This window comes from Notothenia rossii (assembly GCF_949606895.1).
Source record: "Notothenia rossii genome assembly, chromosome: 4".
Classification (NCBI taxonomy): domain Eukaryota; kingdom Metazoa; phylum Chordata; class Actinopteri; order Perciformes; family Nototheniidae; genus Notothenia; species Notothenia rossii.
In genome coordinates this window covers 9,851,412-9,876,549 of record NC_136902.1, presented here as the reverse complement: position 1 = coordinate 9,876,549, position 25,138 = coordinate 9,851,412, and the positions used below count along the sequence as shown (strand labels likewise).

General features: G+C 42.1%; 2 protein-coding genes across 2 annotated transcripts; both read left to right on the top strand.

The window, feature by feature from the left end:
• Positions 1-1,469: 1,469 nt before the first annotated feature.
• Positions 1,470-2,717, top strand: LOC307038190 (P2Y purinoceptor 1-like). Its single transcript, XM_079679512.1, has one exon. The coding sequence runs from the start codon at positions 1,704-1,706 to the stop codon at positions 2,643-2,645; it is 942 nt and encodes a 313-aa protein (XP_079535638.1). The 5' UTR covers positions 1,470-1,703; the 3' UTR covers positions 2,646-2,717.
• Positions 2,718-3,603: 886 nt separating this feature from the next.
• Positions 3,604-4,947, top strand: LOC307038188 (P2Y purinoceptor 1-like; the record flags this gene model as incomplete). The annotated part of the gene is made up of 1 exon (XM_079679510.1): positions 3,604-4,947. The coding sequence occupies one exon, from the start codon at positions 3,604-3,606 to the stop codon at positions 4,582-4,584; it is 981 nt and encodes a 326-aa protein (XP_079535636.1). The 3' UTR covers positions 4,585-4,947.
• Positions 4,948-25,138: the final 20,191 nt, after the last annotated feature.

Below are 25,138 nucleotides of genomic sequence, written 5' to 3'. Positions count from 1 at the left end.
TGTGCTGTTGAGTTGTTGTTGGTATTGCATTTTAATTGGATCATTATAGAGCAAGCCAGGAAGAAAGATAAGTCGTTCTGGCTCGTGAAACACTTCGAAGTTCGAAATGTGGAGAAGTTGTGAAGAAAAAGACAAAGAGAAATATAAAAACACTTAAATAGTTTAAGGAATAGATAGCCCAGTGGATAGAGCCGGTGGCCAGAATGCGGCGATGTCCTCCACGCAGCTGGTTCAAAGCCTGGAAGAGTTCAGCTTTTAATCATTGCTTTTCAACTTTAATACTTTAATAACTGATAAAAGGCCCTCTCCGCACAAAAAAATTTCCAGCACTCTCTAGTCTCTTCTCAATAACCCAATACACACAATTATCAATCTTTAATTGCAAATAGAACATGATATTCATCAGTCTTTGTGTGTGTGTGTGTGTGTGTGTGTGTGTGTGTGTGTGTGTGTGTGTGTGTGTGTGTGTGTGTGTGTGTGTGTGTGTGTGTGTGTGTGTGTGTAATATTTTTCAAGGCAAAGATACGTTAACCCCACTGCAGCCTTGCACTTCGCCAGGAGAGGTCGCTGTAAATGAAGCTTCGAGAAATGAACCTATTTCCGACACAATTGTCCAAGTGGTTCGACGCTTCATTCAAAGCTTCATTTTGCCATCACTAGCAAGCAGGACCCAAATGCAGATTAACAGAAAATACCTTTATTTCAAGGCTTCAAGACAGAACTCAGACAGAACTCTTCCCAGTGAATACAGTCAAACAACAACAAGGAACTCACAAAGACTAACAGAAAACACAGAACCTAAATGCACACAGGACTAATCAAACAAACAAGAGACAGGTGAGGAGGGAGGAGAAAACACAGGGGCACCAGGTAAACACAACCGGGTAATCAGGGAGGGAAAACAGACAGAAAGCAACAGGCAAGACAGGAGTTGAACACTTTTCAAAATAAAACAGGAAACCAAAGACAGAAAAAGACAAGACAAAACACAACACAGACAGATCGTGACACCCTTATTGCTTCTTGTATTGATTTAACATTCTCCTGACATCTTGTGAGCATCTGCTGCTGAGGTTGATGGCAGCACAGTCACTCTACATGCAGATACCATCAGCTAACTGTTGAGCAGGTGCAACAGAAAGTAGGTTTCCGCAGGATGTGGCTAACCTTATGGTTTTTACGCCCCCCAGGAAATTACTGCAATGGGTTAGCCACCAACGGAAAGCTTGTCTCTAATATTCAAACCGAAAACATCAAACATTTTAATTTATTTCTGTGAAAACCTGTTCTTTAATTTGAATTAATATTGATTGGGGTGCATATTTTGGCTCTACACAGTATGACACAGAAATATCATATAGGCATAACATAAATGTTTAACACTTGTTACATTAACTTTCATTTCTCAAGGTTGTCAGAGAAAGATAAGGAATGCAGTGATGCCACACATGTACGTGTAGGCCTAGGATCTGATTAAGATAACTTTTATCTTAATTGTTATCTTACATTTGTATCTATCATTTTTTTATAGATCTGACTAACCAGCAGAGCATTGTCATTTCATATATCTTGTGCAGGTCCAGAAAGTTAAATTAGGAGGCTGTGGCTTTAAACAGGAAGTCTTCTCTCAACCATCCACGCTTTGATTCACATTTTCTTTGTATTTTGGTTCACACTCACAGAGAGAAGGAACTGCCATCCTGATGACAATGAATTTCACATCTTGTCCCCGTGTCAGCTTTGACTTCTCAGGCAGATTTCTGCCTCCTGTTTACATCTTAGTCTTCATCGTTGGTCTGCTAGCTAATGGATGGGGATTAAAGTCTCTGCTGCACAACTGGAAGAAACTGGGGATCATCAATGTTTTTGTTCTCAACCTCGGACTTGCTGATGTTTTGTACCTGCTCACACTTCCTTTTTTGGTGGTGTACTACTTGATGGGCAGTAACTGGATCTTTGGAGATGTGTTTTGTAAGATAACAAGATTCTGCTTCAACCTGAATTTGTATTGCAGCATTGGGTTCCTCACTTGTATAAGTGTGTACAGGTACCTGGCTATTGTCCATCCGATGAGAGTTTTGGGAAGAATAACTTTCCTCCACTCTGTTGGGATCTCAGTCTTGGTTTGGATGTTGGTGAGCATTCAAAGTCTTCCAGACATTTTCTTCAGCAAAACGTCTGGAAACAATACTGGAAAATGTCATGATACCACCAATAAGATCTACGTTGAGGATTACCTGAAGTACAGCCTTGGATGGACTCTCACTGGGTTTTGTATCCCATTCCTGATCGTTCTGGGCTGCTATGGACATGTGATTGTTGTGCTCTGTCGCACAAGCACCACTGACAAGGTACTGAAACAGAAATGCTTGAAGTTGTTGTTCATCTTGATTCTGCTTTACTCTGTTTGTTACATCCCCTATCATGTTTTGAAGAACCTCAACCTCTGGTCAAGAGTTTTGTTAAATCAAAAGCTGTGCCGTGAGTGGTCCAATGGAGTCTACATGGCTCATCAGATAAGTCGTGGCCTTGTGTGTCTGAACAGTGCTCTCAACCCTCTGGTTTACCTCCATGGAGAGGAAAAAAAAAAAACCACTACAGCGAGCTCGCCAAGTTGCGTTGAGACCCAAGTCAAGTTGACTTGATGTAAATTGTCTGATGTGCATATTAAAGTGTATTGCATCATCTTCTACTATTAAAACATGTATTGAACCTTGTCATGGTCTCTGTGGTTGTCATCTTGCTGTGCAAACGATAAAAAAAGCTCTGAAAATTCATATTAATAAAAAAAATGATGGCAAAGAGAAAAGAACTACATATTGTGTTTTGGTGGGGATGCTAATTTGTGATGCATGCTCTCTGAATTAATAAGGGAAGTGTGAATGTGTAAAAATAAACAGAATGCAAATTGTAAAGCTTCCCCTGTTGCAACACGCCTGCATCAACTGCACAAAGTGGTGCACTGGAAAACCCTAAAAAGAACAAAGGCACATTCAAGTGTCAACATTGGTCCTGTACGTATACCTAATGTTAGCACAATGTGACTTTAACATTAGATATTTTAACAACTATGTTAGGCTAGTTGTGCAAAAAATCCCCCAACTTTAGTGTTACACTGTGAAAATAGTAATTATGTTGATTAATGGGTGGAGGCAAACCGGAATTGTATAACTAATTAAAAGATGGGGATTACAAACAAGAAAAAAACAGTCAAGCCAACTGTGGCATCTCTGTAGGCTGTACTCGGGCAGAGCTATGCTTGGGGTTAAATGTTAACACATCTTAGTGTAAGCATGCAAACATTTGCTTATTAAACACAAACTAGCTGATGCTGATAGTAATGCCATCAGTTTAGAAGGCTTGATCATATCCTTAAGCATTGGTAACTGTGTCATGGTGATTGTGCAAGATAACAAATGAAGTCACCATAGGGCAAACATATCATTTCATGCATCCTGTGTGATTTTATCATTTGATCTGCAGGATTTTCCATTTAATCATGATTCTAAATAAACTCACAGGAAACCACCTTGAAATACAAATTGTCAGTTACTTTAATCCTACTCAACTTGCTTTACAGTATTTGCTGCTTTAAGAGACAGAATGATGAACAAATCATGTCCTCGTGTCAGCTTTGAATTTACAAACACATTTCTGCCTCCCGTTTACATCTTAGTCTTCACCGTTGGTCTGGTAGCTAATGGATGGGGATTGAAGTCTCTGCTGCACAACTGGAAGAAACTAAAGATCATCAATGTGTTTGTTTTCAACCTCGGACTCGCTGATGTTTTGTACCTGCTCACACTTCCTTTTTTGGTGGTGTACTACTTGATGGGCAGTAAGTGGATCTTTGGAGATGTGTTGTGCAAAATAACAAGATTCTGCTTCAACCTGAATTTGTATGGCAGCATTGGGTTCCTCACTTGTATAAGTGTGTACAGGTACCTGGCTACTGTCCATCCAATGAGAGTTATGGGAAGAATAACTATCCTCCACTCTCTCGGGATCTCAGTCTTGGTTTGGCTGTTGGTGAGCATTCAAAGTCTTCCAGACATTTTCTTCAGCAAAACATTTGGAAACAAGACTGGAAAATGTTATGATACCACTAGTTGGATCTACGTCGAGGATTACCTGAAGTACAGCCTTGGATGGACTCTCACTGGGTTTTGTATCCCATTCCTGATTGCTCTGGGCTGCTATGGACATGTGATTGTTGTGCTCTGTCGCACAAACAACACTGACAAGGTACTGAAACAGAGAAGTTTAAGGTCGTTGTTCATCTTGATTCTTCTTTTCTCTGTTTGTTACATCCCCTATCATGTTTTGAAGAACCTCAACCTCTGGTCAAGAGTTTTGTTAAATCAAAAGCTGTGCCGTGAGTGGTCCAATGGAGTCTACATGGCTCATCAGATAAGTCGTGGCCTTGTGTGTCTGAACAGTGCTCTCAACCCTCTGGTGTACCTCCATGGAGAGGAAAATATTCTTGCTCAGCTCAGACAGCTGATCCTGCGAGCTCGTGAGACCTTCCGCCGGTTGTCAAACTCCAGCTCTGTGCCTGTCGCTCTGACTACAGTTGAGGTTTAACAAGATTTAAGACAAATAGCAGAATGCAGCTTTTCTATGTCTCACTTATATGTCTACTTGTCTTTTTCATAGTCTGTTGAGTAAAAAAATAACAGCAAATGTATAATGTGACTTCCAGTTAATTATGGGGGGATTGTAATGCTGTTTGGTTCCTGTGTGTGAATTCAAACGTTAAGGGATATCTTTGTGTATCATCAAGGCTAGGATATATATTTTTCTATCAGAAAAGGTTTTTAGGTTAAAAATATATCCACATTCATTAAACCCTGTTATTATAAAAATACAAGAATAATTCAAACTCTACAAATGCTGATAATCTTTACCACAACAACAAATATATTAAACACATTATTGCATGATAAAGCCAGAGTTTGTGTTACTATATTAATTTAATAACTTCAAGGTCTTAACAAATGTTTAAGTTTTTTTTTAGATTGTGCTATCAGCATTCAAGTCATTAATAAATTGTTGGTTTAGTTTCTGACCATTTCTTTTTCAGAAATACATGACATTTTCCAAAAATAATAAACAATAGCATAGACAGCTTGATATTGTCGATGTTAATCTTAACTAAAATAAAGAAAGGATGCAAAACGTATTTTTTTAAAGTTGGCTAAATAAATCCAGAATATTCTTCTACAGTACAGGGACTGAGGAACACATGTTTCATGTTTTTTAGTTTTAAACGTTTAGCCCAAACACCTGTCATTGGGAAGCGGGGGAATCCGTGTATCTACCGTCCAATTGTTTTTCTTTATTAAACACGTAAACGGAAGAGCGTTCGAGAGGCCTTTTTGCTTTTTAGCTTACTAAATGGTCTAATGGTCATTGGAGCGAGGGGCGGGGCGAAACTCACGGTTTCTGACTTCTACCATGTCACGATTCTCATGTTATGTCACGTTTATAGTTCTGTAGGTTTGGGTGTTTTTGCTGTTTTCCATGTCATGTTTTCCATTGGGTTATTGTCTGGTCCTTTTCCCTGTGTTTTCCTCTTGTCATTAGTTTCCCTGGTGTGTCTAATTGTCTGATTATGTTCACCTGGGCCCCTGTGTTTTCTCCTCCCTCCTCACCTGTGTCTTGTTGTGTGATTGAGTCTTGTGTGTATTTAAGTTCTGGGTTGTCTGTCTGTCTTGGTCGGTTCGTCTTGTTCCAGGACTAGTTCTGCGGTGAGTGTTCTGTTTGTCATTGTACACATATATCATAGCCTTGAAATAAAGGAAGTTTCAGTTTGTATCTGCATTTGGGTCCTGCTTGTTTCACATACCGTGACAGTACGAACCGACCAAAAAATGGGCCCAGCAGATCCGTTCGAGTCGGAATTATTAAATGTTTCCTTTTTTTTGGCTAACTGCTCGGATAGATGGAAGAGAGCACCCGGAGTTCAGCAGCGGGAGGCTGTATTGTCGGAGGCGCGCCAGATGGCTAGGGAGAAACCAGGTATGGTGAAGTTCTTACCTGGCTGGATTTCAAAGATCCTCCCTGTGTGTGATTCCCGGCCTGTTAGCCCCAGGCATGCTAGCTCCCGGCCTCCCAATTCCCAACCTGGCACCATACGCCTCGGTGGTTTCCGTCTGCAGTCAGCCCGTGCTTCTGCCCCAGTTCCTGCTCCTGTCCAGGAGTCATATTCTGGAACTCGTCTGGCTTATGGAGGTCCACGGAGTATTCAGGCGGCTGCTAAGAGGAGGAGTCGCAAGGCCAAGCAGGCAGCTCAAGCCCCAAGAGCCATGGTTCCAGCTCCAGAACCGGACCTTACAGCCATGTTTCCGGCTCCAGAACCGGACCTTACAGCCATGTTTCCGGCTCCAGAACCGGACCTTACAGCCATGTTTCCGGCTCCAGAACCGGACCTTACAGCCATGTTTCCGGCTCCAGAACCGGACCTTACAGCCATGTTTCCGGCTCCAGAACCGGACCTTACAGCCATGGTCCCGGCTTCAGTGCCGGCTCCAGTAACCATGGTCCCGACTCCGGCTCCTCGTCACCTGCTGACTCATCGGCCGACGCCAGCTCCTCGAGTCCTGTCGGCGTACCGGCCGACTCCAGCACCTCGTCTCCGGTTGGCTGTCCGTCCGACGCCAGCTCCCCGAGTCCTGTCGGCGTACCGGCCGACTCCAGCACCTCGTCTCCGGTTGGCTGTGCGTCCGACGCCAGCTCCCCGTGTCCTGATGGCTGTCCGTCCGACGCCAACTCCATGTCTTGTCACGTTGGAGGTCCCGCAGACTACTCTTCTGCCGGGGGTCCTGCCAACCCCATGTCCTGAGCCGTTGGAGGTCCCGCAGACTGCTCTTCTGCCGAGGGTCCTGCCAACCCCATGTCCTGTGCTGTTGGAGGTCCCGCAGACTACTCTTCTGCCGGGGGTCCTGCCAACTCCATGTCTTGTCACGTTGGAGGTCCCGCAGACTACTCTTCTCCCGGGGGTCCTGCCAACTCCATGTCTGGTCCCGTTGGAGGTCCCGCAGACTACTCTTCTGCCGGGGGTCCTGCTAACCCCATGTCCTGAGCCGTTGGAGGTCCCGCAGACTGCTCTTCTGCCGGGGGTCCTGCCAACCCCATGTCCTGTGCCGTTGGAGGTCCCGCAGACTACTCTTCTGTTGGGGGGCCTGCCAACTCCATGTCGTGTCCCGTTGGAGGTCCCGCAGACTACTCTTCTGCCGGGGGTCCTGCCAACTCCATGTCGTGTCCCGTTGGAGGTCCCGCAGACTACTCTTCTGCCGGGGGTCCTGCCAACTCCATGTCTTGCCACTTTGGAGGTCCCGCCGACTACTCTTCCGCTGGGGGTCCTGCCAACTCCATGTCCTGTCGCGTTGGGGATTCCGCCGACTGCTCTCCTGCCGGGGGTCCTGCCGGTCCTGTGTCCTCTTCCATGGGGGATCTTGCCGACACCGGCTCCTGACCGGCCTCCGGAGCTGTCTGGTCTTCACCCCTCCTCGGACTCTGCCTTGCCCCCGGGCTGTCCGCCCGAGATTCCCTCCATGGACTCTGCCTTGCCCCCGGGCCGTCCGCCCGAATTCCCCTTTTTGAACTCTGCCTTGCCCCCGGGCCGTCCGCCCGAGACCCGTCCTCCAGATCCCCTCCACCCACCCTGCTGGATTTTTGTTTTTTTGGGACGTCCGGAATCCGTTCCTTGAGGGGGGGGTTATGTCAAGATTCTCATGTTATGTCACGTTTATAGTTTTGTAGGTTTGGGTGTTTTTGCTGTTTTCCATGTCATGTTTTCCTTTGGGTTATTGTCTGGTCCTTTTCCCTGTGTTTTCCCTCTTGTCATTAGTTTCCCTGGTGTGTCTAATTGTCTGATTATGTTCACCTGGGCTCCTGTGTTTTCTCCTCCCTCCTCACCTGTGTCTTGTTGTGTGATTGAGTCTTGTGTGTATTCAAGTTCTGGGTTTTCTGTCTGGCTTGGTCGGTTCGTCTTGTTCCAGGACTAGTTCTGCGGTGAGTGTTCTGTTTGTCATTGTACATATATATATATATATATATCATAGCCTTGAAATAAAGGAAGTTTCAGTTTGTATCTGCATTTGGGTCCTGCTTGTTTCACAAACCGTGACATACCAGAAATAAAATGAAGTACTTCTACTGTGTACTTTGTGAGTAATCCTCTGTCAAAGTCCCCTCCTTAGTACATAATGCATGTTTTTCTGCTATCTTTGATGAATGATACAAATATCATTTTACAATTAGTTCTTAATGAAGTTGATACTGTTTGATTTTGTATTAGTTAGCCTACTACTTACAATACATTGAAGTACTTTTACTGTGTATTTATTGAGAAATCCTCTGTCAAAGTCCCCTGCTGAGAACAAAATCAAGCCACTTCTGCTAAGTTTGATGAGGGAATTATTTTTTTTTGCCATTAGTTCTTCGTGAGATTGATCCTGTTGGACTTTGTACTAGTGAAACTACCCCCACAAGTACTATGAAGTACTTACTGTGTACTTTTCCAGTACTCCTCTGTCAATGTCCCCTCCTGAGAACAAGAATGCATGTTTCTCTGCTATTTTTGAATAAGCGTTAAAAAAACCTTTCTTCATCAGACTGATATTGTTGGACAGAGTATTTTAAGAGGATGGTAGACTGCAGATTAATACACCCTGTCACTCTGGTTGCCCTCTTATGATGCTGCTGTCTTTTAATATATGATTATTTCTCAGCCGCTAGTTCGTTCCTCGCAGATTCTTCAGTCTCACCAGCCTCATCCTTCCATCAGTGTCAACGCCTCCAGCACAATTCCAGTGTCTGACTCCATATGATATTGTCCTGATGCTGTGTACAAGGGTGATGCCCCATGATCACAAAATGACCCCTCTAGAGTCTGAGTGCCAAGGACCTCATATTATGTCTGTCATTAATGTTACATCACCCATTATAACAACTTTCTTTCCTTTTTCTCTTCTCTTAACTGAATAGTCCTGTCTTTAAGTATAATTCAATGTAAAGTCCTTTTCCTGCACCATTTTAAGGCTTCAAAAACAGGCAGAAATAACACAATCAATGGCCCAGAATTTTACTTTATAAACTAGGAATCTTGTGGTGCTTGAAGAAATACACACTGGCTAAGCCGGCCAGGATATATGCCTTTTTTGGAGCCCTTTTTTGCAATATTTATTAAAATGTCACTTGTTATTTAAACAAACCACTATTTGAGGATAATACAAGCAACCATAAAACACCCTTTACTAGAGAGCCATTGAAGATGAAGAATTTATCCTTCCACAAATCTTTTCAACTGCTGTAAGTTAAGGCACTATCTGTGCAGGAAATAAAAAATATTCTTCATTTGCAGTATTTTTTTTAAAAAGTGTTCAGAAAGACTTTGTATTAACTAACCAAAGTCAATTAAATAGCGGGCACAAATGGGTTAATTGCCATGCATGTGGTGTTGATATAGTTTAGGTTCAATTTCAACTATTTTAGGCAGAAAAACGTATATTGACTAAACCTTTTTTAATAATTTACTATAATTTAGAAAGGTTTTTGTGAGAAATCATTTCAAAAGTAAACTTTTTTTTCATTTTACATTTAAATTTGAAATGTTTGCACTCAACATCATTAATTTATACATTTTTATCCATTTTTTAAAATTATGAATCCATTTATTTTTTGAATTTCCTTTAGGCTGGGGAGGATATCCAGGATGTAGTTCAACATGCAAATGTTCTAATGCAAGTAAGTATAAATGTAACATGGAAAAGGAAATAAAATATGTTTCATAGGAGGATGTGGATTTATTTTATCTCACCTTGTAATTACACAATCAAACCATCAATAATTTAGATATGGCCTTCACTCACAAAACATTTTTTGTTGAATTGGACACATTTTTCGAAGCTCTATTGACTGACATGCAATGACTGGGACTGATGGAAGAATCTGCGAGGAATGAATTAGGAGCAGAGAAATAATCGTATTTTCAAAGACAGCAGCTTCATAAGAGGCCAACAAGAGTGACAGAGTGTGTCAGTGTGCTGAAGGATAGACCAGCTACCCAGGCCAGACTCTAAAGACTTTCCATGGGGTAAAAATGCTGCTGCCGGAATACTGACTGGAAGTAGTGCTGATATCAAGTCTACCATCCTCTTAAAATACTCTGTCCAACAATATCAGTCTCATGAAGAAAGTTTTTTTTAACACTTATTCAAAATAGCAGAGAAACATGCATTCTTGTTCTCAGGAGGGGACATTGACAGAGGATTATTGGAAAAGTACACAGTAAGTACTTCATTTTATTTCTGGTAGAAGTCAAACTAGAACCGAGTCCAACAGTGTCAGTTTCCTTAAGAACTTGTGGTAACAAATATTTGTATCACTCGTCAAATATAGCAGGAATAATGAAGAGCAGCTGATTTGAAAAAACAAACGCGAGAGGCGGCTAAGTTGACCGCAGTGCAGAACCGCTGTATAGTTTAAATCTCCTAACAATGTTGTCCATTTTAGACATAGGCTTATTATATTTACAGCCCTTAATAACATTCATTTTCTGGGCTCAATATGTGTCTTGGCCGTTTTCGTTGTGATCGCTAAATTCCCCTTGTTTATAATAATCACCGTTCCTTCAGCAGGATACTGTAGTGATTCAAGTGTGATTTTAGCAAACGAGTGCTTTTGTTTTGAAATCACTTCCGTGAGTTTCGCCCCGCCCCCCGCTCCAATGACCATTAGACCATTTAGTAAGGTAAAAACGAAAACCAAAAAGGCCTCTCAGACGCTCTTCCGTTTACGTGTTTAATAAAGAAAAACAATTGGACGGTAGATACACGGATTGGGGGGGGGTCAGTTAGACTTTACGTTGCAGCCGGTAATCTGACCAGATAAACATCGTTTATATCGGAAAAACTGAACATATCGCAAACTTCATCCAAAGCAAATTAAAACAATTTTATTGATAACCTATTACAATCGTCAAAGGTTAAAAATAAGTGTGTTTTTCAATTATACTGTATCAATGGTATGCGGTTTAAAAGAAGGCTAATCGTAATTAGCGCGTTAGCATGCTAGCAACATTAGCATAGACTGTTCAATCTAAGCTAGTGCTATAAAAGTAACACTAAAAATGCTACAGTGTAAAAATGCTCTGCAACATGTATTAGACCTGAATTCAAAAAGTACTTTATAACCAGAGTAAAGGTACTCATTATGCAATTGTTCCTATTTCAGAATGATATATACTCAGTTTTATTATGTTACTTGATTAACATTTTTGATACATTAAAGCAGGGGTGAGGAACCTCCGGCCACCGGGCCGTATACGGACCGCGAGACCATTTGATACGGCCCTCGAGGTAATTCATAAACACACGCAAAAAAATAAAATAATTAAACAAGCGAGTGCCTGTTTTTCCTGGCCAAGGTAAGGGTCCTTGAACACAACACAAGCCTAACCCCTAGTTTCCACCGGGTCCGTCTGCGCCTCGTTACGGCTGTGCCGTGGTTTTGGTCCGTCCTCCTCTAGCGTCATAACCCACCGGGCGCGTTTCAGAAGCAGGTCAAAGCGGAGCGTCTTGCCTGCCGGCTTGCAGTTTTTGTTGATTTGGGTATATTTTCTGGACAGGCTACTTTGTACAGACAAAGTTAATAATAATAATAATAATAATAATAATAATAATATTCCAGTTATAAACGACATGAATCAAAGATGTGTTGCTGTATTTTAGTTTTACTGGTAAAAAAATGCATTCATCATCATAATTATTCTATAGGCCTATATATAATTTACACAGTGCCTGTAAACCGGCGGAGAACGCTGGCATTTCTCCTCCTACTTGAAAGACTACGGAGGGATAGGGTCTGCAAAATTAGTTTGTGTGTGTGTATATATATATATATATTAGGACTGTCAGTCAATTAAAATATTTAATCGCGATTAATCGCAAATTAATCGCACATTTTTTATCTGTTCTAAATGTACCTTTGTAGGGATATTTTTCAAGTTTTTAATACTCTTGTGTGGTGACCACTGTATTACATAATTGAAGAAACGGCCTGTGTCCTCCTCCCTTTCTCTCTCTCTTGTCATCCCAGGAAGAACCCGATTCCTTCCACATGGGGCTGCTGTTTCTTCGGGATGTGCAGCTGCGCTAGCTAACGACAACTAGCAGCTAACCACGTTAGCTAACGACAGCTAGCAGCTACCGATGGCTGACAGCTAGCGGGTAACGTCAACAGCTAACGGCAACAGCTAACGGCTAGCTGCTAATGGCTAGCTGCTAACGGCTAGCTGCTAACGGCTATCGACCCTTTTGAGCTTTTTTTTTCTGGTGCCTGAGAGGAGGTTCGACCATGTCCGGCCGGCGTCGTGTGGACCCTCTCGCCTTTTCACCACCTCGACGGCGGCTTTGGACGTCACCCACTCTTTCATCGGCGCCTGGGTGGCGCGCTTCTGAACCCCGTCTGGCCTCTTCCTTCGCCTCAGCGGTTTCGGACGTCGCCCATGCCTTCATCAACCCGTGGGTGGCGCGCTTCGGGACCCTGCCTGGCCTCTCCTCTTACCGCAGCTCACGGTTCGCCTCGACGGCAGCTTCGGACGGCCCCGCCTGGCCTCTCCCCTGTCCACGGCTCCTTCCTCCCGGGGATGCTGCTCCTGCCCCCCGGGGATGCTGCTCCTGCCCCCCGGGGATGCTGCTTCTGCCGCCCGGAGACCCGGCTCCTTCCTCCCGAGGACTTCGTGCCCGTCGCCGCTGTGCCCTCGCCTGCGGCCGGGCAGCGCTCCTTCCTGCTGGGGACCACCGGGTTATTCACGCCCGTCGAGGCTCAGCGACCCAGCTTTCTCCGACTGGCGGGTGAGTTCTTCGTTTGCCAAGACGCCTACTGCGTACTTTCTGCTGCTCATTAAAGCCAGCTTTGTACCTCCATTGCACCGCCTCCGACTCCCTATCTCTCGGCACTATTATCAACATATGAGTGGACAAATATGCTTTATAGAAATGTGTGTTTATTATCATTTGAACAATGACAAATATTCTCATGAATATTAAACACAACAACCTCTGAACATTACAAATATTCGCCTCAATTCAACCTGGAACCTCTCTCCTACAATACAATACAAATTGTGTGTGTGTGTGTGTGCGTGTATGTGCGTGTGTGTGTGTGTGTGTGGAGAGAGAGGCACTGTGATGGATGGTTGGAGCTATGTGCAACTCAAGGCATGCTCGAACGGGGGCTGCCTGGACGCTGCTATCATGCAGCGTCCAGGCATGTTGCTGACTTTTCGTACAAAGTCCCACTGTCTGGCTACCTGCATAAAGTGAAGTGCTCGGCGCAGTTGTCGGCGAAATGTCGCTCCTCTGTTTTCATTGAAACAGCTCCTTATATCCGTTAGCGCAGCTAGCTAGCACCAGAAGTGGGGGAGAGAGATGTAACACGGTTTCCTGATAAACGTTACCTAATGCAACTCCACACTACCTTCGGAGCTGTACCGGAGGGGAGAGAGAGAGCAGGGAAGGGACAGCTATCTTGGTGAGTGATCGGCGTTAGCTACAGAATGTTAGCTAACGCCAAATCACAACATAGTAAAGTTAGCTATCATATATCAGGCTATAACTAAAGTAGCATTGATAATATAGTAACGTTACTGGCAGGACTGTTGATGAGCTACACATATTTACATTAGAATATCAATATACATTTCGTCACAGACGCACTATTGAAGTCCCGTCTCTTTGTCTGCACAAAATGAACCCAGGACCGAAAGCTAGCTAGCTTTCTTTTCCTGTTAGGGAAATAGTGGACTCGATGTCCTGACAGGCTGGTATTTGTGCAACCTGCACAAACACAATACTGCACCACATAGCCGTGGGAACATGTTTCAAATGGGGGGTGCTGTGGAGATGACACCAGGGCTGTTTCTGACCAATGTGCTGCCCTATAGGCAAGATTTTAGCTGGCAATGAAAAACCTCTACAAAAGACCAATACACTACGAAAAGAGAAATATATTGACATGGTGGACAGCTTATATAACAAGGCTTCAAATTTATTATATATTATAACATGTTTTAATTGGGGGGGTGGACTTCACATCCTCTAGGGGGGACCGAGGGTACCCCCCCGGGAAGATTTTTTTAACATTTTAAAGTAAAATGCTTCAATCTGGTGCACTTTGAGCGCCCAATTAGAGACTGATCTAGGGGGTACAACTCTAAACACCCATATGAAAAAGATCGGTTTGCATTTTATTAATCAAATAAGTAGGTATGTGAACATTTCCAATAACCTACCATAGCCAATAACAAATACATGTAACTTATTTTATTTGTGTTGTTCATTCATATCTTATTTGACCAGTTAACATTTATTTATTTATGTATATTTTAAAATCTCTCCAGTTTTAAACGATATTTTTGGTTTACTGTCCTATAGTATACATTGGAATGATTTCAAACCTGTTTTTATTTATCCTAATAATTATAAAGGTGTGCCTTGGAAATATTTGTTTACATAAATTGTGATCAAAACGTTTGAGACCCACTGAGATAACTTCGACTAAAGTGAACTATCTAAACCCTCAGAGTCCTTTACCTCACTGAGCCTCTCAGTCTGACAGGAGAGGACTCTCCCTCCACATTATTGTAGAAACAGCTTCTTATATCCGTTAGCGCAGCAGAAGCTAACAACAATCCCCGCCGGTACCGCGGTATCCCCTCTCTCTATCTCTCTCACTTTGGCTGTGAGCTGCGGGCGCCTGCTAAGCCAACATCCCCCACTTTCATCACTTACAGCGCCCATCGTACGGGGCAAATGGAAAATGTAACCGGGGTGAAAAGGGTGTTATCTTTACTTAATTATGAATGTTGTTACATCAAGGCTGAAAATTCGTTTTTTTTGTATTATATCTTGTGGAAGTGCAGATCCCCTGTCCTCCACCAGGGGGTGCTGCAGCACCCTCAGCACCCCTGCTTCCCACGGCCCTGCAGTGCACCATGATTACAAATGGTGAAATACAATGTAAAACTACCGAAAAATACCAGCTCACTAAAACACAACCGCTCAACACAACTGCTCAACGCAACTACTAACTATACCCGCGGTCAGAGAGCGGAGATGTGTCCCCTTTGTGATGTAATATGACGCGTTTGACGTATGACCTTAAAAAAAAGCCGTTTTTAAGAGAAGAGCTCAAAATTGCTCATTTCCCTCTGAATTCCTGCCCTTATGTCTCGTAAAACATATCAAATCCTGCATTCACTTTATTAATTGTAATTTTCAAGCAAGTTTAAGCATAAATGTAGAAAAAAAACCCTGCAAGTTGCTCTATAAAGAATTATGATTCGTCATCATGCTCGTGACCCCTAATGGCAGGCAAACATTTTTGACTTGACTTCTTTACTAAAAAGAATATAATTCACAAGAAGAAAGAGGCAAGCAGCACCGAAGCTACAAGTGAAGCTGCTACTAGTACTACATCATCAGAAGAGCCGCCTAAAGACGTGGATAATGCTAGCACTAACGTTAACGTTAGCTGCGCTAGCAACGTTCCCCTGGCTAGCTCAAGCTCACCTTTCCCAGAGGTATGGACGGAGGAGATGTGACGGAAGAAACAAGAGGAATACCCGTGGATAAACTGCAAAGCTGGGAAATTGGGCTGCAAAGTTTGTTCATCCATTTCGGATTTATCAGTCTTCAAAACACAAGGTGTGTGTGTGTGAATCAGAATAATGTCAAGTCCAGATTCAATGTTGTTTGCATAAGTAGGCTATATTTTTCGTTTCGTTTATTTAATAAGTTAATTTCAGGACAACTATGGGAATTTTGTTTGTTTGTTATGAGTTTTAAATAGATTGAGAGAGAGAGAGCTCTGCTTAGTTGCAATACTGTAGTTTATGCAATTTAGGCCTATAGATTATGCATGTAATTTATGTGCCAAGTGTGTCCATGGTTTTGAGTCTGTGTGTGTGTTGAGCGCAGCGCCGTCTGCTTTTTTGCAGTACAGTAACTAAAATAGGACTAAGCATACCGGTAGTTTCTGTGGACCTGTCCGTCCGTTTTGTGAGTGCACTGCGCGCGTGCGCACTTGTGTGGCATTGTTTGGGATTACTTAATTAAAATAGTGTCCCCCCAGTAAAAAAATCCCCACTTCACCACTGCTCGCGCCACACATACACACACCCTCCTGGTCCTCCCGATGGCCAGTCCGGGCCTGCCGGTGAGCGTGGAAGTGTGGTCTGCCGCAAGCGGGCAGCAGGAGCGGGGCTGTCAGCACCAGCTTGTAGATGGTATTTTAAACTTGATGCGCTCTGAAACTACGGGGCGGCCGAGGACAAAAAATGCACATAATTAATAACGCGTTAACTTGACAGCCCTAATATGCTATATATGCTCTGAACGTTCCACTCCCTGCCTGCCCGACATTACCTTACGGCTGCGTCGCGTCAAAAATAGGATTCATCCTAATTTTAGAGGAGCCCTGCACCGAGACGCTTCTGGGACGCTTCTGAGCCGTAACGCGGCGCGTGTGGTGGAATAGCACCCATTGACTAGAGTGGCCGCGATCTTTGCAAACGCCGCGGCACAGCCATAACGCGACGCAGACGGACCCGGTGGAAACTGGGGGTCACGTGTCATCATGTGGTATATGTCTCGTCTGACCTATGCGTCTGACACATGCTGAAGGAGAGCACCGGAACACCGCTCCGCCACTTCAGAATTTGCAGTACCCATAAGGAGCCGTACACATGCCGCAGTTTTTGTGTGGCTGTGTCTTTAGTTGAAAGCCCAGTCGCGATCTGTTCTTCTGTCATACTGATCATACAGTCAATAACTTTGTTGTTATTAGCATCTGGTTAGCTAGCTATGCTAACGAATATAAGAAGCTTTTTCTACAACCAGTGAGGTAAAGGCACATCTTTATATGATCATTATAGTTATAAAAAAGAAGAGAATAAAGTAAACCGGTATAAAATACTTTATGACAGTAAAAAGTTGCTAATAAATGGCCCATGTCCTGCTTTTCCGGTTATTACCCGTCCCCTTGTGTGTTATGAAGCTTTTTATGCATGTAAACGGTCTGCAGAGTCAAAAACCCTCAAAGTACACCCTGTTGCGAGTACAACTCTAACACAGTCTATGTTGCCCCAAAACGCCTCGTTGGAGATTTCTCATTTTCCATTGTTTACTTCCTGGATACTGTGAAGTGTGAATACCCAGAGGCCACACCCTCTGCCAGCATTTCACGAAACAAAGCTTCACAAACCTTTCAGCGATTCGTGCCGGATATGTACAGCGTAGGGCACTGAAGAGCAATGCTGTTCCTACTTTGTTTGGACCAGCGGGAGATTCGGGTACACAACCTGTAAGTATTCATTGTTGTTTGTGTATTTATGTTTAAAACAAACAAGGTATCTACCACAACTGTTTAGATGGGTAAACGTTTTTCAGGCTGCTAAGTTTGGATCGCGGAGAAATGCTCTCTGCAGACCCATTCTCACAGCGTTATAAACCTTTTTCTTACTCAATATCAAGCCACACTTATTGTTATTACTTCGGCTGTGAGTGTTTGTGTGTGCTCAGGATGAGTTTCGCTTGTTCTTGCTGTATTGCCGACCCGGAAGCCTGTCCGCTCCTCGCAGCAGATCGCAGCAACGAGCCTCGCAACGAGCCTCGCAACTTCCCGACCAATCAGAGCACACTGGGCTCACAGGGAGGGGGGGAAGGAGCTCCAACAAGCCGTTTAGGACAGAGAGTGAATACCGGTGAATACACGTACTTTACAGAGATGCTGTATGAGAAACCAATGTGAGTTTGGAAAATTGCACAATTTAAATCTATGTTAGTAGACCTCAACAATGGAATTATGATCAGTAGAAATGGCCATGACATGGGCCCTTTAATAAACAAGAATAGAGTTTAAAAGGGGAGTGATTTGTAAAATATCCATAAATAAAAATAAAACCTGCTTACGGTTCTGTTTCATATGGGTGTTGAGAGATATATAGAATTTTTTTGTATTCATTGGGATAAACCCCTTGAGATGCACCATCTCATTTTCAAGGGGGTCCCAACAATAGCAACAACTTACAGACATACATAAACAAAAAGACAAAATGCAAAACATGACACACAAGACAAACCACATACATGTTAAGAAAAGGTCAAGCAATGCATACAATCATTACAATTTGAGAGATAGTCGAGCAAATCAGTTTCATCAATATCAGTTTCATTAATAACAAGTACAGACCAGTTGAAAGTGAGATGATAATGCATGTTTAAACATACCCAATGATGCAAGAGATCTAATAGCAGCAGGTAAAGTATTCCAGTCTGAGATGTATCCATAGATCTCTTAATGTTGCTCTCAAAGTGCACCAGATTAATGCTTTTAACTTAGGGGTTAACTGGGTAAAGAGTACAATATTTGCTTTCAGAATGTAGTGGAGTACAAATGTCATGGTTTGGGATTTATGTTGCCATTTTCCACCTTTTATTTTGAAATGTTTTCCTCCTTGTGTCCTACTTCCTGTTTGCCTTCCTGTCTTTAGTTTCCCTCCTGTATCTGATTGTCTGATTGTGTTCACCTGCTGCCCTTGTGTTCCTGCCTCCCTTCCCCAGCCGTGCCTTGTCCTATGATTACCCTTCTGTGTTTTTAGTATTGTCTTCCCCTTTGCTCGATGTCCGATCGTCGTCTTTCTTGTCCACGTTACCTGCCTGTACCGATTTTGTTGTTTAAGTTATTTCCGGTTTTTCATTGTCATCATCTTTGGATTAAAGCTCACCTTTGGTTTCTTGACCTTTTTGTCCTTTTCTCCTGTATTAGGGTCCTGATTTTCCCCAACCCTGAAATATAAAGTACCCAATGGTGGGAGAATTATTGAGATCTTGTTCTGAAGGAAAATGTAAGTACCAGAGTGTAGGAATACTCTGTTACAAGTATAAGTCCTGCATTCAAAATGTTACCCAAGTAAAAGTACAAAAGTATTGGCATCAAAATATACTTAAAGTACCAAAAGTAAAACTGCTCATTATGCCGAATGGTCCATTTCAAAATAGTATATATTAGGTTTTGATGATAATGATTGTTGCATTAAAGTGTTCTCAAAGCTGTTAAAGGTGCAGCTAACTATAATCACTTTGTATACTGCATTTTACTCTGGGTGTAGCTAAAGTCTTATTTATTAATATTTCACATTATTAATCAAAATATCTTAAGTAACTAAAGACATTTTATAAATGTAATAGAGTAAATGTACTCTTTTTACTTCTGAATTGTAGTGGGGTAAATATCATATCCTATAGTATATCGGCCCTTGCTGTGTTCAAAATTCAAGGAAAGACAGACAACTTGTAAGTTTAACTATTTATTATGAGAGATCAAAAGATATATATCACTTGGCCAAGGACTCCGTCACGTCATATAAATCACAGACAGCAAAGCTGTAATCTGTAACCACTATTTCCGGAAAAGAGCCTCGAACCTCGTGCGTGGAAACATTTTATTACACAGGGCGTTGCCCGTACATTTATGATTGGTCAAGACAAGCTGAAGAGATACCATGGTTTAGACTTGGTTCTCTTTGGTAGGTGCGCATACTTAGAAAAAAGTCTCTTGGAAACATGATCCTTCAATCAGCATTCGGCCGGCCTGCGGATGTCCCTCCCTACTCTGCCGCCATCATACGCAAATTAGTTTTTTCTGAAGCTTTCTGTAGATATAGTAGAATCTTCATAATGCTGCTTCCTAGCTGCGTGTATTCTGCCAGTCTCTGCGCCTGACCTTGCTACTCTGTATTGCAGGCTAAAGACGTCTATTTATTCCAAACTCATAGCCACATAAAATGAGCACAATAAGCTTATAGAGAGGCGAAGTCACGCCCATCTACTTCCGGTCCATGGGACCCCGGAAGCGAAAAATTATACATTGAATTTAATGCAGAGAGAAAACGTATCTTTTGATCCCGTTTGAATTGTGCCACGAACTACACACATGATGTTTGTCAATCTTAAACAATAATTTCCATGTCAAAAAAGTCACATTTTGTCGTAAAACTGTTGAAATATAAGACTATGAAAAATACGCGACTACAAAGACTACAAATCCCATTCTGGGTCGTGCATGTGATGTCACAGGCGATAATGCTCCAAGTGGTTGCGACTCGTAATTAAAGCGAAGAAGAAGATTTCATCACTGATTTATTCCCTCCAATAAATATAAGAGATTGCTCCAATAAATTCACTTTTACAAGATGCCTGTGTGCTTTGTACCATGTTGTAATCACAAAAGTGATCATACCACTTGCTCGTTCTATCGCTTCCCGTCTGATGAAAGGACCAGGAGTCGCTGGATCAGACATATCACGTAATATCATAGGTAATATACATGTTGTGCATGGAACATAGTCAAGTTAGCTACCTAGCTAGTAGCGGCGAGTAGCGAGCACCTTAGTTAGCATTACATTACTTAGCCTTGTCATTTTTAGTAGCCTTACCATGAAGTTATTATTTTATTACATGAAGTACACCAAAATGTTAAACAGTAAGAGTAGTCATCATGGTAAGTATTTCGTGAAACATTTGAAGAGTAGCCTACTGCGCCCTCCACCGGGTGCTAAGGAAGCAGTTCAGGGAGAGTCGAAGGAAGGCAGGCAGGCAGGGAGCTTTGCATGACATTCTTCTGGACATGTGTCATTGTGATGACAGTGAGGGTGAGTCAATCTGTTTGTTGGAAAGACAGTAGTTGAGTGATTACTGAGAGAAAATTATTAAAAGAGATAATTATTCAGTGTTGTTACTTTAAAGTGTTGTTACTGACCTTTTTCTCTTTTATTTTCTTTACCTCACCTGTAACTGCTGAGACCCTGAGGAACATGCACACTGGACTGACCTGCTCTGGCAACCTGATTTCCACTGTACGTAATAGTATTTGGTTATGGTATATTATTTATATACATCAAAGGCACAATGCACCCCCCAGAGAGACACATGTATTGAGTGTGATATTTTGCATTGGTCATGTGAAATCATCTTTACATACTAGAAAACTGTAGGAGCGGCAACTTGTTTTGAAATTGAATTTTTAATATCCGATAATAAAGTTGATCTGTTTTCTTTATTCTTCTCTCTTCCCAGCTCCATCCATCACCGTTCTCTGTTCCTGCAGGTCCTGCTTGCTAATCAATGCTCATATGTTTTTACACAATTACAAATAAAGTCAATGTATTGTATGACATGAAGTTGTGCTTCATTCTGAGTCAATAATAAATTCATTCTGCCTTCAACTGCAAAATGATTGTGGACTGCACTGACATCCATGTAGCTGCCCCCCAGTAAGATGAACCAAGCAAAGCTGACACTCAACATACAGCTGTGCTCTTAAGTTGACATGAAGAATTTGTGAAATATTGGTAATTATTTGGAAAAAATGACTGACGATGCAGAAAACTTTTTTTATTTAGGAACAGTGGTCAGGTGAAGCATTTATCACTACATATGTGTCACACTTAAAAGGCCAAACACACTGGCCAAACACACCTCGTTTACAACTCCCCAGTTGACAGCCATGACTCCGTCTAAATTGTACCCCCCAAGCACCCTCTTCATGAGGGACGCGCATGGAGTGGATGAAAGTCCCGACCTCAGCACAGCACCAAAATTGCTGGCTGTCAACCTGCCCTGCCTTTGTAACTGCCACTGAGGATTTGTCCGCTGTCCTACGGTGGCTGTCTGGATGGCAGCTTAATGGTCTCTGCTCAGTCGCATTGAGGCAAGAATTGCCTCAAGCCCCCGACCCCCACGCTCCTTCACCAGCTCCGGCATGTTGAAAATGGCCTGATGTTGAGGCTGCAGCTCTGGCTCAGGTGACAAAAGCCATGCCATGCCACGCTGCGCCCCTCATTGCAGACCTGAACCAGTCTACTTCCTCAGTGGCGATGTCTCTGGCCAGTGGGTTGTAGGTCTCCTCTTGCTGTTGGTAGAGTTGAGACACCGGCTGGACTACTTTTGAAGTGCCAGGCTTCCTCTACTGGCACTCAACTTCTGTGGAGCTGTTCTGCCACATGGCAAATATTGCCAATGCTGCAGCGTGGCTGCATTTGTACATCCCCCATGCACAACCACAGACAACGCTCTGCATCGCGCCATCCTCTCCCATGTAGATCTGTACAAATAAAGTAAGTACCATGTTTGTTAACATGCTATAATAGATTGAATGAGCAATATAAGGATGGTCCAGATCTGGGGGTGGGAGGGTTTATTTTTCCATAGTTTTGTCCTCTTGTCTGATTGTTGTTATTGTTTGTTTTTTCTGAATTTTTTGTAATTTGTGTTGTATTGGTTGTGATTGTACATTGTATTTTTTTAAATGTGTATTACATTTTTGAAAAACATTTGATCAACAAAAAAGGATTTGATCAGGATCTAGACTCAGTGTGTAGTTTATGAATTAATCAATGCTCTCTACATTAGGAAAACATACCAGTGTACCAGAGGGAGTCACACACAGCTGTGCCTAGATAACCAAACAAATTGACAAGATAACCAAAATCCTTGAATCTACACACAGCAAATAAACTCAAATGACACAACGAGATGTAAAAAGGAGATCACACATATAGTCGATATAAAACTGGGCGCCTCAATCTGAAGAGCAACTAAAACAAAACACGGGAGTGTACCTTGTTCTTGTGAACACTAATGTTATCCACAGCATACACGCCCGTATACAGTACACCCGTTCTAGGTTCTGATTGGCTCTCTAGGTTGGCATTCTAGCTTCTGACTGGCTGTCCAGGTTGTCAATCACAGCCGTGGTTCATATTATGCTAGTCGACTCGTAACATCGCTGAACTTTTTTTCTTGACGGTTTTCTCAGTCAACTAATGCTATTGATAACAGTAACATAAATTAACACAGCCCTGCACACTGCAGTCATTATATGCCGGGTCTGTGGTTCATCATCTTCTTTTTCATTCTCCTCCTTATTGACTGACATTAACGTTAAACACTGCACTCATATTACTCACCGAAACCTTGTAAAGCCGGTCCCGCATGCTGGCTCTTACAGAACCGACTAACTCCCCTTTCGTGTATGTACAGCTCTCAACGTGCCCAGACTTGTAGTGATTTTCACCTCGTTTTATACTTTTATTCTCATTCTGAAAGAATAAGGTGAAATGTGCCAACGTGACGGCCATCTTTGTGTTGGTGACGCGTATTGTGCGGGACCAGAGACATGTAGTTCACTGAGCGGCTTAACACAAAAAAATGTGTTACTTCACAGTTTTACGAAACATTTTAATTTTTTTGACTTGCAAAATGTTCTTTTAAATTGACAAACATCATATGTGTCATTCGTGGCACAATTCAAACGGGATCAAAAGGTACGTTTTCTCTCTCCATTGAATTCAATGTATAATTTTCCGCTTCCGGGGTCCCATGGAGGTTCCCGGAAGGGGAGGGACTTCGCCTCTCTATAATGTAGTAATAAGAATCAGTCTTTCTAATGTTATATAAAAATAGCCTCCACACCCTGAGCGGCCAGTGTGAGCACCGGGTGGCTCAGAACAATAAGACTTCACTGAGGCAGATCCACATCCTCTCAAAGACTGACCTTAAGAGAGAAAATTATCATTTCAATTATAAACTGTGATTGAGTTGGGATGATCACAACTCCTTCTAATTCCCACACCTTGGGGTGCCATTAACTATGTGTCAAATCCAGAGGAAAGAAACAAACCTTATTAACCACTGTGCTGTTAACACAGAGGTTAAAAAGTGCTTGACATGAATAGGATAAGGGAAAGATGGACCAGACAGAAAAGGCAATCAATAAATCAAGTAGAAATAAGTACAACCCACAAAGTGAAAGTTATAAAACACAAGTTGGTTTTATTAAATTTGCACTGATTCGCTTTCTCTGAGACTTCTCCTCTTAGGTGTCTGACGTGCCACATACTTACATTTTAAAATCAATCCTCAAAGTTACAGGGAGCCAATAGAGAGGAATCAAAACTGGTGGCATATGTGATTTATTGTAAGTTTTGTTACATTTTTCAAGTTTTCAGAGTGAAGCAATTCAATTCATAATTCTGCCTTCCATATTGAGGCCAACAAAACAGATGTTCTTGTTTTTCTAAGGATTTTTTCCTATTTAAATATGAAGTGAAGACAGTTGGCCTTAGTGTTGATATGGTCATAAAGAATGTTTTTAAGAAATGTTTACATTGGTCACTGGCAATTTACGGTATACCTTTAAGGGCAAAGTTTGTTAGATAGAAAATGATCCCAAAGAATGACCCCAACCTTTGTGTTGACCGATATTGAGCCGTTCATCTTTTAACCTGTAATGTTTTTGTAGTAATGTGACATTGCACTTGTTTTTTTATTTAATGTTTTGATGTAAATAATTATAGACAGATGTAAGTTGAAAATATCTCAATATTTTACATATGTCCTGTATTTTTTTAATGATTTTTGTGTTTTCGATTGATATTTGTTCAAATTAGAATGTTCAAAGATTCATATTTTCCTAATGTATATTTTGTAGCATTTTTTTAATGAATTATTTTTGCAGTACACTTCTTCTCTCTGATGATGAGCTGTTAAAAACATGTTTGAAGCAAACTTTTGGTATTTTCTATAAATAATGAAGCCAAAATGATTGACTTTCTAGGTTCATATTAGTATTCAGTGCCTCTACTGGGAGAGAAACTGCCTCTGTAGGGAACTTTGGGATGTTAGCCTTTGCAGACCATTTACAAGCACAAAAAGGGAAGGGAAACCCCAAAATGGACCACTAATTAATTGCTTTTTGTATTGATGCAACCTTAACATTCTCCTGACATCCTATGAGCATCTACTGCTGACGTTGATGGCAGCACAGTCACTCTACATGCAGATACCATCAGCTAACTGTTGAGCAGATGCAACAGAAAGTACGTTACTACAGGATGTGGCTAACCTTATGGTTTTACGACCCCCAGGAAATAACTGCAATGGGTTAGCCACCAACCGAAAGCTTATCTCTAATATTCAAACAGCAAATTATAAAGTTTATAAAGACAACATTTTAATTTAGTTCTGTGAAAACCTGTTCTTTAATAAATGTTTAACACTTGTTACATTCA